We start from the raw sequence: 15,547 nt of genomic DNA on the forward strand, positions 1-15,547 counted from the left end.
ACCCGTAGCCTTAGATCCTCGGGCAAAGCAGTGCTGTGTATTCCATTGTATTCCAGAGTCCAGGTTAAAGACAAAAGGTAGCTCCTCTACAATTTGAAATGCCCTACCTGAGGAGATCAGGCTCATCGAGTCTGTCACTTGCTTAAAATCATTGCTTAAAACACACTTTTATAGAGTTTCCTTTAATGCTTATTCCTTCTAATTGTAATTCATCTACCATGTTGTATCTGTCTTCTTCGTCTGTTGTCTACATGTGTATTTTATTTCATGCGTCAAGCACTTTATAATAGTTTTTAAAGGTGCTATACAAAAAGTTTGTTATATTATTTATTATTATATTATCCCCACTTTACACCCACGACTTGGCAGATAAATACTTTCTGCTGCACTTGCACTACAGTAGAAAACTCCTTCCTGTGGCCTTTGATTAAAAAAACTGCAACAACAAGAACTTACACAAAATAACAGCAATACAGAATCCCATATGAATACACACAGTCCAACTGCAGTTTGTGTCAGTGTTTTTGTAAGGGTAATTTGACGCCCTGTAAATGCTGAATATGCAAAATGAAAATATGCGGAGATGTTTAAAAGATACATATTAAATAAGAGAGAAATAAGAGAGAATGGTGGCACTCAAATCTGTATGTTTTTTTAGCCTTAGAAGTTAGGTGCAACATTTACTAATGTTTGACTTTGCAATCCAAAAGTATTAAGATTATATTCGAGGGGGGGAAAAATCAGGGGATTACTATTATAAACAAAATGTCATGTAATTTGTATTCAGTAACCGACTATATTATGTAAGAAATATATGACCCAACCCTGTGGGCTGCAAGGGGCCAAAAAGGAAAGATTCACTTGGGTTTAACAGCTGCTCTTGATGAAGCTATTCAGTGTGGCAGTCACAGTCATGATTGTTTGCAAACCAAACTGGTTCAGCAGGTAACTCATCATGTCTAGCACAGACATTCTTGTTCAAAACAATCAAAGGTAGCCACACTGCACATTTCCAATGAAACCAGCACACTGGCTCAATCTTATTCCAGGCAGTTGCCTAATTAGATTGCTCCTCTCTTTAACCATAATCTAATTTGTTGCATGGCTGCTGGCTTCTTCACACGTGATATGGCCATAGGAATTTATTGTAATCACCTTCTTAAAATAATGGCCCATGTCATATTTTCAAGGTATTAACAAAAAAAACACAAAAATGAACCATATATATATATATGAGCTACATATTTTCACACAAAAAGATTATGAAAACAAAACACCTATTAATACAAAATAAACATTCACGTTGACGTTGGCCTATATGAAAATAAAGAAATTACAATATAAGAAACAAAAAAATCCTTAAAAAATGACTGAAGTTGGCACATTAGGAAGTTGCATACAGGAACCATTCCTGTGTTAATAATAATACACTTACCAACAACAAACCGTTGACCAGAGGTTTGTAACAGCCCTTCATTCACTCTCACACACTCACACACACACACACACACACACACACACACACACACACACACACACACACACACCCGTCCGTCCCAAACATACACCCAACTCACCCCCACCCAAACCCTAGGCTGCAAAGAGTCGAGCTGATTGTGAATCAGATCATCTGGCTGCTGCTCACAGAGCAGTGCTCTGCTGCTGGACAGACAACACAACCAGAGAAAAGTGACATTTTGAACAAAAAAACCGAGAGATGGTTCTTCGGTGGACTACTGCTGCAAGCAGACAACATTATGCCACGAGGATGATCATCATCAGCATCACATCGGAATCCTAAAAAAACAAACAAAAATACCCCACACTCTGGATTGAACAAGAGAAGCATGTCTGATGAAACGCATCACCATCAGAGCAGGGTTCGTTCTAGTTCAGGTCATCACCATCATCACCACCACCATCATCCCAAAATAATCCGCAGAGGAGCGACACCATCAGAGACATCATGATGCCGAGGTTCAGCGCTAAATGGGCGGCTGTCATCGCGCTGATATCGGCCGTGTGCGGCGTCGTCTTCTTCTGCGAGTACCTGATCTATTTCCCCACCATACTGAAGTGCGCCTGGCCCAGGCTGGGACACCATGTGCGGGACGCGGCGGCCGAGGGCTCCGGCAGTGTCCGCGCCATGGTGCTGTCGGACACCCATCTCCTCGGAGCCGTCGGGGGACACTGGTTTGACAAGCTGCGGAGGTATTTTAAATGATCATTATCATCCATTTCTCTTGTGTGAGGGATGTACTGATGTAGCCTATATAGTATAGCCATGGATCAAACCCTATCATAGATGTATTTAATCGATTTAGACTTTTACTTTCGTATGATCATTGATCATACGAAAGTAAAAGTCAAAATCGATTAAAAAAATACATATATGATAGTCTTGATCCATGGCTAGATGTAGCCTATAATTTAATTGTAATCATCCGTCGTTTAATTGTTCAATTGCAGCACATAATAGCAGCAGATCGGATTTGTAAACAATAACACTGCAATGTGACATGTGCCCCCCCTCCCGCACACACACAGGGAATGGCAGATGGAGAGGGCTTTCCAGACCGCACTGTGGCTGCTGAGGCCCGAAATCGTGTTTATTTTGGGGGATATCTTCGACGAAGGGAAGTGGAGCTCACCAAAGGTAAGGGTATCTATGATCTATCTATCTATCTATATATCTGCTGCAGGCAGTCTATTTGTCCCACATATAATCCCACATGGTGATGATGCTTATAAATATGCCTGTGTGTGGGCTGTGAATGTGATACAATGCTGCCTGTGTGTTAACTGTGTTTGTTATGCACCCACTGACTATGCAGGACTGGGAGGATGATGTGCGACGCTTCCATAGGATGTTCAGACATTCCCCTGACACAGAACTGGTTGTTCTGGTTGGGAATCATGACATCGGCTTCCACTACGAGTATGTTAATTCAGTGATTTTTCTCTCGACCCCATTTAATTTCAAGGACCTCCCCAGTTTGAAATGCTGATTAGACCAGTGGTTGAGAACCACTGGTCAGTGGTTGAGCGAGTCTGGGGACCACCAGTGGTCCTTGAGGGGGTTCCAGGTGGTCCCCAGCTAAATGATGGAGAGTTGGTAAACAAATGGACCCTTATAGATCTTTAACTCTTGAGAGCGTAAAATGAAACCAAATGGACCCTCACGGGTCCATTTGGTTTCATTTTACGCTCTCAAGAGTGAAATTATTGTTAAACATCTGCATTACTTAATTAAAGCATTCTTATTTTGATCAACATTTGCCTGTTATCTCTCCTATGGTACCAACATCAATACAGCATGGAATTGTGGACAAAATCTTATCCGACGATAATATTCAAAGTTTTGGGTCTGAGAGTCTAAATCTCATCAAACAGTGGTCCGTGGCTCAAATGCAGAATAAATAATGGACCTTGATATGAAAAAGGTTGAAAACCACTGCATTACACCACATGCACACCCATTATTTTTGTTATCTTGGGGACTCCAATCTACTCTGTAAAATCCTGAGTGTTAATTTAACTCAGAGTACAAACAGAGACAAATTATTGGTTCCGAACTATCAATCATTTAGCTGGGGACCCCCTGAAACCCCCCTCAAGGACCCCTGGGGGTCCCCAAAGCCCCCACGTTGTACGGTTTAATATATTTTGTGTCTTTCAGTAAGATACCTTTGGGTGACATATCTTTTCTCCAAATCTTGTTCTAGGCTATTTAATTTAAGTGACACACAGCTCCCATGTTGATCTAAACCCTATAAGCTCTGAGTTTGTTTACCTGCAAACGCACGGCTCAGCACCTATGAGACAGAATTCCTAGACACACACAGTTAATGAATGCCTGGAAGATGTCATTAAACAACACATATCCGGCAAAATACACGGAGCGAAAAGGTCTTTTAATAATAATATTTGATTCTAATCCGGTTACATTGAGATGACGCTTAACCCATTTAGACCTGGAAAGTTGTTATACCTTTCAATCCGGGAAAGCATCTGTGTCATTTTAGATATCGTTTCTGTATCTCCATATTCTAAGGTTTTGTGTTTTTAAGTAAATGAATGACCTACTTGATCATACTGCAGCGTCACACAAAAGCATCAAAAGTAGCAGATCTACAAGCTCGAAGAGTGTTTTGAGCTTGTGGATCTGCTACTTTTTGACGCTTTTGAATTTGAATCCTGAAAAGTCACAGTTTTGAACATGTGAGGTTTCTACCCAACAACGTTTTTCAGAACACCAGTTTTTCAGGTTAGGATTTAGGTGTTTTTAGAATCGGCCTCGGGTCTAAATGGGTTCATTTGAACAAAATGTACACATTTTTGTTTGATATTCTATTGGCACGTGAAGACACTCTTGATGAAGATCCAGAGGGACCTTCATCAAGGGGTTCATTTATTACGGTCTGCACCTGCATCTGAACTGGATGTGCGAATATTTCCTTCGCAAAGATTAGCACGTATCAAAAAATGTGCCTTTGATGTCACTATAGGGAACAAAATGGAAACGCCGTTATGTAACAGTGATCATGCTGAGACCTTGTAAAAATAGACGGCACAGCAGGTTTGGGAAGAATAAGGTATATTCACACTGTGCTGCTTTCACTGTCTTCCCCCGCTGTAGGATGGATTGGTTCAAGTTACAGCGCTTTGAGAAGGTGTTCAATGCCACAACCACCAGAATTGTCACCAAGAAGGGAGTAAAGTGAGTAACAAAGCGAAGTAAATCTTATATGCGCTAGTAGTGTGCCTGGCACTTACCCACTTAAACCTTATATACGTTGATGACCAGGGTACCCTACAGCAATGGTTCCCAACCTTTTCAGGCCGCGACCCCCCCAGAATAATCATATGTGAACTGGGGACCCCCACCCTGATAAGCACTAAGAATTGTAGGAGTTGAGGCATTACATTTTGTTTGACTTGGTTCCATACTGTAGATAAATATTGTGAAAATAGCAGATCTACAACTTCACAATGCCTTGTAGATTGGCTATTATCCATTTGTTTTGCCTCTTTCTTATATTATTTGGCCAATGTTTGACCAGTTTTTATTGTATACAGTAGTGTGTTGATTACTTTTGATCCAGTAATGGTCTTTTTTGTCTTTATTTCATTTTTGTAGGTATTAAAAAGGTCTGAAAAGTCCTTAAATTGTCACTTCACTGTCACCTGGGGACCCGCCCAAAATCATGTGGGGACCCCCCTGGGGGTCCCGACCCACAGGTTTAGAACCACTGCCCTAGAGCTCTATGCTACTTTTCTTCAAACGTTTGCCTCAGAAGAGGGATGCATGTGGTTATACTTTGTTACATAATGTCCATGACTCCGTGTTACTTAACACGACTTGCATTTTTCACTTTTCAATTAGGCTTTAGAGACTGATCTTTTACTGGAGGTCATCTATGTGTTTTGCCGTGTCTTTGCTATGAATGACATTCTGTGATGTCGTGTTCCTTTCTGTTAGTTTTCTTCTGGTGAACAGCGTGGCGCTGCATGGTGATGGATGTCCTATATGTCAGTCTGTGGAGAAAGAACTGCTCAAACTCTCCAGGGATCTCAGCTGTTCTCTGCAGGTAAGAATGCGTTCTATTATTCAGGAGAACAGTTGCACACAGCTTGTCAGCATTCTGACAAACTCCACGATGCCCATGGGTAGGGGAAAGCTCAAGTGGACTGAGAAAAACACTAATAACATGGAAAACAATAGACTTAAACAAGATGTATTCAATGAGTACACTCTCTATGCACTACAGTGTCCTAAAACGCAACAGGATGAAACATGCAGTACCCTACCCTCCAACCTCCCACATGTCCTTGGGGAAGCAAAAATAACACTTTCTAAGGAAGTGAAAATAAGAAAAAAGAAGGGGGAAACAAAGACAAATGTCTATCGAGGTTAGATTCTATTAAAGTTTCAAGTTCTAAGAGAGAAAGTGGTCCAAAATTCTGTGAAATCTTTTCCAAAAATATATATATTTTTTCTAAATGAAGGAAGGACATAGATTTTTTTTAGCCAAGATGTTAACCCAGGGGGGTTAGGACCATTCAATGAAGTAATATATGACGTCTGGCTATGAGGGAAGGACAGCCTGACAACTGGTAAAGCTGCCTTCAACAGGAGACGCACCAAAAATAGCAATTAAGGGACATGGAAACAAACTAAAAACTATACAAAGAGGGTCAGAGAAGGACGTCCAGAAAGGGCAAGTTTTTGGAAAGAAAGTGTGTGTGACTGTGTGGTCTACCGTAGAGAAAAAACACCTGATACACAAGTCATCGTATCAGGAAACGGTTAACTCGGCTTGGCCCTTAATTTGAGCCCCAGTTCCTTTTCCCATGTATCTTTTAGCTAGGAAATAGAAGACAATTGTGAAGTCAAGAGATAAGAAAGTTATAAATTGATGAGATGTCATTCAGTAATAATGACAAAGACATTAAGGTCTCCAATGGCCTAAAGGTTAGAGGAGCACACCGGTTGCCGGAAGGTTCCTGGTTCGATTCCCTGAATTGACAGGAAAAATTCGGTTGGGGAAATGAATGGCCATCACTCACCCCCCTGAAACGCCCTTGAGCAAGGCACTGAACCCCCAAACTGGAGTGGAGCTGCTCATTATGGCCAGTATAAAACTGTGGTTGTACTGGTCAGCTCCCAGGTTTTAATGTGTCTGTGTGTGCAGGGCATTGCTGAAAATAGGCACTTGTGCTCAGCTACTACCCTGGGTAAATAAATGGTCTCATACCTGAGCCTCAGCAGAGGCTTCACATACTCAGAAAGATCATCAGCACTCACGGAAATGTCCTTCAGGTAGTTTGTTATGGCCACAGCTTTACAAACAGCGTTTCGGCAGAGCCTTCCTTGGTGTGATCATGTGTCACAATATAGAATTTCTCTTTTGCAGAAAGAACAGTCGAGCAGCGAGGGCTGTGATGGCTCACAGAGCTATCCGCCTACACCACCCATCATGTTACAGGTATTATCTCTCATAACCTCTCTCCTTTTTCTTTTGACAGACCTAAGTCACATTGTAATGGACATAAGAGTGGTTAGAGTGCCTACCCATTCTGAGTTCCCAAACTTTTTCTAAGTCTTGTTTGTCATGGCCTCTTATCTTTCTTAAAGGACGACTTCACCCATTTTCACCCTATCTTCATATTATAATTGGTCCTCACTAATGCTCATGATAAAATGGTAACATTTGTCTACTCTGTCTGTGTCTCATGAGGGCTGTGGACACTTCAGAAACCGGCCTACCAGTGACTTCGTTAGGCAGATTCTTTTTCTTTAAACAAGATTGCACATTTCTTATTTTGATTTGTATTAACGCGAGAACAATGGCTGACATTATAGCATGCTAACTTTCCAGGAATATAAACCCTGCAGTTTCTATTAGCTTGGATTCCCCATCGATGATGTCACTGGTAGGCGGGTTTCTGAACTGTCCACAGCCCTCCTCTGAGGCACAGACAGTGAGGACCAATTATATGAAGAGATAGGCTGAAAATGGATGAAGTCGTCCTTTAAGAGTGTAAGCCCTTTCTGTTATTCTGGGCAACTTACAAGGGGCGAAGCTCTTTGTAACAACAGGTTATAAACTGAGAAAAGAAAGTAAAAGCTAATAGCAGGGATCCTTACATCTGTGCACAGTCTTTTTTTATAACAAAAAAAAAGGCATGGGTTTCCGAGGCTATGCACAGTCTGGTTGGAGCACAGTGTTTATTCTGCTACAGAGAAATCAGAACATACTGTCTATTGACCATTCCCCTGACTGTCTGTCTCTGTTCCACAGCACTATCCTTTGTACAGGGTGAGTGACGCCAGCTGTACAGGACAAGATGCTGCACCGCCCGAAGAGCGCCATCTGCTGTTCAGAGAGAAGTACGACGTGCTGTCTAAAGAGGCCTCTCAGAAGGTATGGGCTGTAGTAATGTCATCATCACCTAACAATTCCTTTAGTCATGAAAAGGGTGTTTCCTCTCATCAGCTTGTTGCTGTTAAAATAACACGACTCCGATATTGAGAGCCATGGTCAAAGCCATAACGACTGTATGCTGTAAATGAACCATGAATTGTTCTCCTGTTAAGATCAGATTTTAACCGCTTAAACTTTATTAGATACTTCATTGACCGGGGTCCCCCAGGGGTTTGTACTTGACCCCCCCACCCCCCGCTACACCAAATCTATATCCTGGGTTAACTACAGCAGGGGTTCCCAAACTTCTGCATACAAGGCGCACCCCCAAATATTCAATAGCCTCTGGCTGCGGCCACCCTATAGTGAAAATAGCAGATCTACAACCGTTATGAGCTTGCCTCGTAGATAGACTATTTTTGCCATTAGGGTTCATGTGGTTAACCCATTAAAACCAGGAAAGAATCTGTCATTTTAGATGTTTAGCTATATACAGTATATATAGCACATTAGTTGGCTATTCAAAAATAGCAAATGGCTATAGCTCATAGCGTGGCACAAAGCTTGTAGATCTGTTATTGTCTCCGCCAGGCCGAAGGCATGGTGGAGAGTATGTTTTCACTTTGTCCGTCCGTGTGTGTGTGTGTCCGTCCGTCTGTGAACACCTAACATTGGTCAAGCTTCACGTGACATCACAATATGTAATATAAATAGGTAAGACAGGAACAGTTTTACCACCTCGCCTGGCGGAGACCTGTGCTCCGAGGAGCACATTTTCTAGTTTTTTTTAAATCTTTTTTTGAAAAAAGGTGCAAATCTTTGAATACAGTATATATTCTTTTAAGAAAATATTTTTAACTCAAATCTTAGCTTCTGGGGGTCCCTGGAACAACATCTTTTGAGATGGGGGTCTGCGGCCTAATACATTTTTGGGGTCCTCTACATGAAAAAGTTTGAGAATCACTGATTATAGCAACATGCGTTTTCCAGAAAACTGTGGTCTTAGTGCAGGGATATTCAACTAGATTAGGCAGGGGGCCACAATCATAAAATTACTTGAAGTCAGGGGCCACAAAACCGCTTAACCGCTTGTTGTGTGCTATAGGTGCGATAGGACACAATAATGGACATATTATGTCCATTATGGTAACTTATTAGGGCCTGCTTCATACTGCATTCATGCATTTTGATGTTTGATAGGAAAATGTCTGTGTCAGTCCTTTATAGTGCACAGGCTTAGATTTTGATATTAAGAAAACAGGAAGTAGATATTTCAGTATGTTCTGTGCACTTGTCCCTGGCATGGAAGCATCTTTGTTAAAAGAGTATTGGGGACCAGGTGAAGTGTTTACATGTTCGTATGAATGAAAGGATTTTCATTTTGTTTGTTTTGAGCACTCGGGTGATAAGAGCACAAGGTCTTATGATGTATTTGAAGTGCATGAAGATGGCAAAGATGGAAGATGGACAAAATCCACAAAGAAATAGCCATAATAATTGCCAAACTACTTGAAAGCTACATTATTCTGAAAGTAGAAGTATGGAAGTAGACAACATTTCCGGCTGTTTTCTTTCTTTGTACTATGAAAAGGTCTTTATACTTTTAAAGATATTTTTGTGGCAGACAGTAGGCTGACAGAAAATAGGGAGAGAGATGGGGGGGGTGACACACAGCAAACGCCGTCGGGATCGGGATCGAACCCGCGACTCACTGCAAGACTGGATTACCAGCCTATGTGGTATGTGCCTGGACCGGTAGGCCAGCAGGCACCCCGATACTTTTGATACTTAATACATTTTTTTTAACACTAGATGCTTAAGTATACATATGAAGTGAGCTACTTTAACAATTTCACCCAAGTGATTTTCTTATGGTTGACTTACACACCAAAGATTACATTTACCCGCATTTGGGTTCCTTGCGTCTTGACTGCATGCAGTACTGGTAGGTGTTCATTTGGGACCCTGAGTGAGTCACTAATATTCCTCCATTCTAAATAGTAGCCTGCATTTTCTTCTTATCTGTTAATGGTTGATTAACCATTAACAAGCTTCAGTTAACAGTTAAAAAAACATTCAAAATGGTCATCCTGTACAACCAACCATATAATAAAAAATATGTACATTTAATTTAACATTGAAACATGTAAAAAGAACATGTTCCAGGGGCCACAAGAAAGCTCCGCTGGGGCCGGATTTGGCCCGCGGGCCGCAGTTGAATATCACTGTCTTAGTGGGTTAAACAGTTTGTGTCTCTGTTGTGTCTCAGCTGCTGCAGTGGTTTGAGCCCCGTCTCATTCTGAGCGGACACACGCACAGCGGCTGTGAGGTGCTCCACGACGACAAGTACCCTGAGATCAGCGTGCCGTCCTTCAACTGGAGAAACCGCAACAACCCCAGCTTCATACTGGTAAATACATTAGTTTTCAGCGTATTCTGTCCCGATATCAGACACTTTTGTTTTGTGAATTGGATATCCTGACATTCTGAGGTTTGGACGGAGGCAACTACATACATCCTCACGGTGGGGGCTCCTCACTGGCAGGTGAGCCAGTAGGGTACAACAAACAAGCACGCAGAAATGTGTGGGGAGGATTAATGGACAAAACACTGGAGGAAAACACTAAAATGTGAGAAGAAAAGGGGAAGAAATAATTGGCTCCTCTAAATTTAGAAGAACAAAGTGTCAAAGTGATGGATTCTCTGTTTACCGCTGACTAATGATATTCCACCCCTCTTCTCCCAGGCATCATCTTCAAGTCGGTCGGAAATTAGACTTGTTTTGTTGATTTCTTGAGTTTTAACTGGGGTGTTTTAATTAGTGCTCCAACTAACATCTACTGTACGACTCTATTTTGGTCATGTCAATAGGTGAACATTTTCAGACGTTATATTCTTTCCCTTTACTTTATTAAAAATAAATGAAATTCTTCTCGTACATTAAAATACAAATAGCCGATCTACAAGCCCACACCACATTACATTAAAATACAAATAGCCGATCTTCAAGCCCACACCACATTGTGAGCTTGTTTGATTGGCTAGTTTGACTATTCATTGTAAGGCTGTATATAGCATTGGTTCTCAAAGTGGGGTCCGAGTGTCACAGTATGAGCTTGTAGATCTTGAAAAATCACTGGCACTAAACATTTTTGAGATGGAGGGGGGTCTGCAGCCAAATACATATCATTTTGGGGGTCCTTGACATGAAAAAGTTTGAGAACCACTGGTATATAGGGCTTAAGTGGTTTTACCTCCTAACGGTATTCCATTCCTCTCCTTTCTAGGCTTCGTTCTCTGCTAGCAGCTACAGTTTGTCCAAGTGTTTCATCCCAGAGGAGAGCACGGTCATCGCTGTGTACTGCTCTGCCGGGGCCGGCCTCATGTTCCTCCTCCTGGCTCACTGTCTGTGGATGAAAGGCCTGCTGCAGTGTTTAAGCCTCTGTCTCCTGGGAAAGCACAAGTCTCTGTAAAAACCCGCAAAGTAGTAATGAAGTCCTCCATTGATGACACGGACACCCTGAGATCAGCATGCCACCCATCAACTGGAGAAAGCACAATCACCCCTTCAGCTTCATACTGGTAAACAGAGACTCAAGAGCTTGATTTTTAACTCCTGATGTGACGCTGGCTTTTCTCGAGGTGGATATTCTGGCTTCAATGACTACTCTACTCTTAATCAAATGTCAGGGAAGGATGGTCTGAAATAGTGAATGGCCCTCTGGCTCTTTTGGCACAGGCTTGTGTTGTGCGGTCTATCTTGCGGGTCAACTAGACTGGGAACACCTGGACAACAGGCGTTTTCCCAAAGCCTTCAAACGCTGTCCATTTACTGTCAAAGCCTCCACACACCCTTTTTTGTTGCTTTGGTGTGATCCAGTCCCATGAGTGAACTGGTTATCTGGCAATCTACTTGGGGGTACCAATCAGAGTTGTAAAAACAAACTACTACAACCTCTCAAATCAATATCCTCCAGTCATGCCTGGTCATGAGACTGATCTCATGACCAGACAGTTTTACAATGTACTGGTGTGCACCACATTCAACCTGGCATCCCTATTTTGGGCATGTCATTATAGGCACAAAAAAAAAAGTAATGATAGTGAAAATAGCAGATCAACAAGGTTCAAGGTTTCTTTGTTACATCTTGCTTACGGGTACATAACGGTACAAGTGATTTAGACCTGAGCTGGGATTGTGGTGACGACACGTTGGCAATCACTATTAGCACGGTAGGTTGTGCGTTGGTTTACTGTGTGGGGTTCGATCCCAGCTCGGGTCTAAATCACTACACTTCGTTACATCTTGCTTACGGGTACATAACGGTATAATTCTTTTGTAGTTGCATACTCAGTGGTTAGAGTAACGGGTGAGCTATGATGATTATTCCTTTTTTCCCTTTATATTATGTTTATTAGGATTAATACTGCTACAATGTCTGAGGAACCAGAACAAAAGGATTTGTACTATTATCTGTAAACAAAGAAACCTTGTTCCTTTTTAAATGGTTGGATTGTTCTCTTATCCTCTGAGCTGGACTTGGTTGGAGATTTTTTTCTTGGTTGTTGTGAGCTTGAGATTTGAAATCCACTTTGTAGAGGGACGCAGTTTGCTGAAACGAAGTCAATGAGACAAACACTACGTACCAACAGATTGTTTATATTTTATTACATACTATTAATGCAGATATGTTGAAATTAGATAATGTTGATTGAAAAAAGTAGTCATTCACAAGGTTTCTTTATTGTACACAAGATGTAACTATAAAGAAACCTTGAACGGTTGGGTTGTTCTCATCCTCTGAGCTCGACTTGATTGGAGTTTGTTTCTTGGATGTTTTCTTGACTGACGGAGGGACGACATCAGCATTTGCTGTTTCCTCCCAAGCATCCCTGCAGAAGATGGGTCCGTTTGGAATTCCTGTAAGGAATGAAAGTGTCCTTGTTCACCCTTGAGCTTGGCTCTTCTGAACACCTTTGCTACCAGCCAAATCCATGGGTGGAATTGCAGTTCATATCCCTCTGTACTCTCCCTTGATGTCGAGCTGGAACATGGAGTGAGAGCGAGGAGGAGCAGTTGTAGATGCTCGTTTGAGCAGTGGCACGATTCTGGTGTGTCAGGGCTATCAGAATGTTTACCACGTCCTCTGAAGTGACCTTCTTGTAGGTGAGGTCCGAGACGGTCAGTGTTGTTGGAAGACTTCCGAATCCTCCTGAGCACAGTCTGTTTGTTGGCCTTGCCGGTATACAGCGAGTCACGCAGAGTTCCGTTGTAAATCTCCACGAAACCCGCTGCGAATGAGAACTGCCAGCCTTGCTCCTCCAGTTCCGTCATGCCATAAACATCTGCTAGGCTTCTCGTGGAATGACTCCCCCTGCCTGCCTCTGTGTCGTCTCCCTCCTTGGTGAATGTCTCGCTGTTACCTGTCTGGCCATATGCCAAACAACACGCACGGCCATCCAGGGCTGATTGCACCAGGAGGGAGTTCTCCTCAAAGACCTCCCCAAAAACCTGGTCAAAAGAGAAGCTGTCATTCTTCTGTCTTCTGCCAGGCTGCTACCCAATTCTGTTGTTCCTTGGTCCTTGTCAGTCAACAGCATAGAAGAGAAAAATTCAAGCTCAGAGGATGAGACAATTCAACCATTCAAGGTTTCTTTAATATTACACCTTGTGACTGACATTTACTATATTTTTTTCAATCAACTTAATCTGCGTTAATACACTGTATCCTACATACAGTGGGAATGTACTAAGATTGATAAACATTCTGTTACCTTGTAAGCTCATAACACGTCTCGATGTGACACGTTGTGAGCTTGTAGATTGGTTATTTTCACTGCAATGTGGTGGTTATTTTCACTGCAATGTGGTTAATGAGACACGTTTTATGTACACACAGTAATGGCACTTTACATAATGAACATACAAAGGTGTGACAAACACATTGTCACATGCTTGTATGTTCTTTATGTGTTGAGAGATTTTCATCAACACAATCGCAAAAACGGCATTGTAAAACGGGTGTTTGACACTAGACAAGATATTTTATTTTATTTATACGTTTATTTGTATAACTAATTTCAACAAGGCAATTCAATGTGCTTGATAAAACATCAAGCTAAAGAAACAGGTTATAACAGGACATTTGAATTCAGTAAAACTAAGACCTTGATTGTATACTTTGTAGCACTATGAGGCACACCTTGGTACATAGAAATATTTTAATGTTTATTTTTAAAGAACTGAAAGTTGATCACTGCAGGTACAGACGGTGATATAAAAAGCAGATCTCAGTCAAACGGTATTGTTAATAATTGTCAACGTTTGATTTAGCCTGTTTAAAAACCTCAGGTAGGTGTCTACTACATGAAAAATAGACTCATTGAAATAGTGTTATCACAGAATAGTAAACAAAATAGTTTTTTTTAAATGCATTCCTCCAAGTGTCTACACTTCTGGTTTATCCCACAGCCTGATGTAGGGAAACTATCCAGAATTTATTTAAGAGAAACCTTGAAAGATATTTGTAAATACTACTGTATTTGTGTCTCCTCTGTTCTCCCTTGCTTAGCCACATGGACCCTAGCATCCCTATTTGGGGGCAAACATTCTGTGAAAATACCAGATCTATATCGTGAGGTTGAGATCGGCTATTTTCGGCAAAGAGATCTAAAAGGAAAAAAGGATAGGGACTAGTATAGAGCCATGGGGGGTCATTGACATATCTATATATATAGGGTTTAAGTGGCTAAGCTGCCATGGTCAGAAAGAGCAATATGTTGGAGGTAGCCTACGTGTCTCTTCAAACTGATATTTGTGATTTGATGTAAGCACATTGTTTGCAATTAAGAGTCTTAACCCATTTAGACCTGAGGCTAATTCTAAAAACGCCTTCTAAATCCTGGCCTAAAGTTTTCTGAAAAACTTCAGATTTTAATTCAAAATTTTCAAAAATAAATATGTTGCAATATATATGTAGCAACAGCTAATGTTACAAAAAGGGGTTCCCGGATTGAAAGGTATAACAACGAATAGGGGTTCCAGGTCTAAATGGGTGATCTGATAAAATCTGATAATGCACCAAGATTGCTGCTGGGTGCTCAGATGGTTTTAGGGTGCATATCTAAATGTATATTTATTTATTGATGACTGAGTCAATTGTTTCCTGTGAGGGCTTTGGCCAAATGTTTGACATTTCTGATGAACTTTTAAGTAATAAAGCAGTATGTGACCGCAGGAAATTACATTATTGTTGTGAAAAGTCTAGGCCAGTGATTCTTAACATCTTCTAATTTCAAGGACCCCCTGCAGGTCCCTGGACCCCATGTTGAGAACCACTGATCTAGCCTGCTGTACTGGGCCTCAATTACACTTGTTTCCTTTAATATGATTTTTGTCAGAAACCGTATAGGATCTTACAGTATGTTTGGTTTGAAAATTGGTGGGGAGTGGGGACAGAATTTGTTTTACGCTGTCCAACATACCAATACCCATGCAGTAACGTACTGTATATAATATACTGTGCTGTATGGAACACAAAACACACTTTAACTGAACTGTAGCCACCTCTGCTTTCTTCTAACAAACACAAAGGCATGTCTGTCTGCCACTGACACAA

General features: G+C 41.4%; 1 protein-coding gene across 2 annotated transcripts in view; it reads left to right on the forward strand.

The window, feature by feature from the left end:
• The first annotated feature begins 1,648 nt into the window (after positions 1 to 1,648).
• mppe1 (metallophosphoesterase 1) overlaps positions 1,649 to 15,547 on the forward strand; it is a 30,361-nt gene continuing 16,462 nt past the window's right edge. Inside the window, exons 1-9 of one of the 2 annotated variants that reach the window (XR_014600756.1) lie at positions 1,649 to 2,211; positions 2,548 to 2,656; positions 2,835 to 2,938; positions 4,640 to 4,720; positions 5,483 to 5,591; positions 6,918 to 6,989; positions 7,806 to 7,928; positions 10,198 to 10,338; positions 11,216 to 11,510. Coding sequence is in view for 1 of the 2 variants with exons in the window: in XM_084057144.1 (XP_083913270.1) it covers positions 1,967 to 2,211; positions 2,548 to 2,656; positions 2,835 to 2,938; positions 4,640 to 4,720; positions 5,483 to 5,591; positions 6,918 to 6,989; positions 7,806 to 7,928; positions 10,198 to 10,338; positions 11,216 to 11,401 (1,170 nt within the window). In the remaining variant the exon portion in view is untranslated. Of the gene's footprint in view, positions 2,212 to 2,547; positions 2,657 to 2,834; positions 2,939 to 4,639; positions 4,721 to 5,482; positions 5,592 to 6,917; positions 6,990 to 7,805; positions 7,929 to 10,197; positions 10,339 to 11,215; positions 14,856 to 15,547 lie in introns of those variants that run through there. The other variant, XM_084057144.1, reaches the window with a different exon arrangement.

This window comes from Gymnoscopelus microlampas (assembly GCF_963454915.1).
Source record: "Gymnoscopelus microlampas genome assembly, chromosome: 5".
NCBI classification, from domain to species: Eukaryota; Metazoa; Chordata; class Actinopteri; order Myctophiformes; family Myctophidae; genus Gymnoscopelus; species Gymnoscopelus microlampas.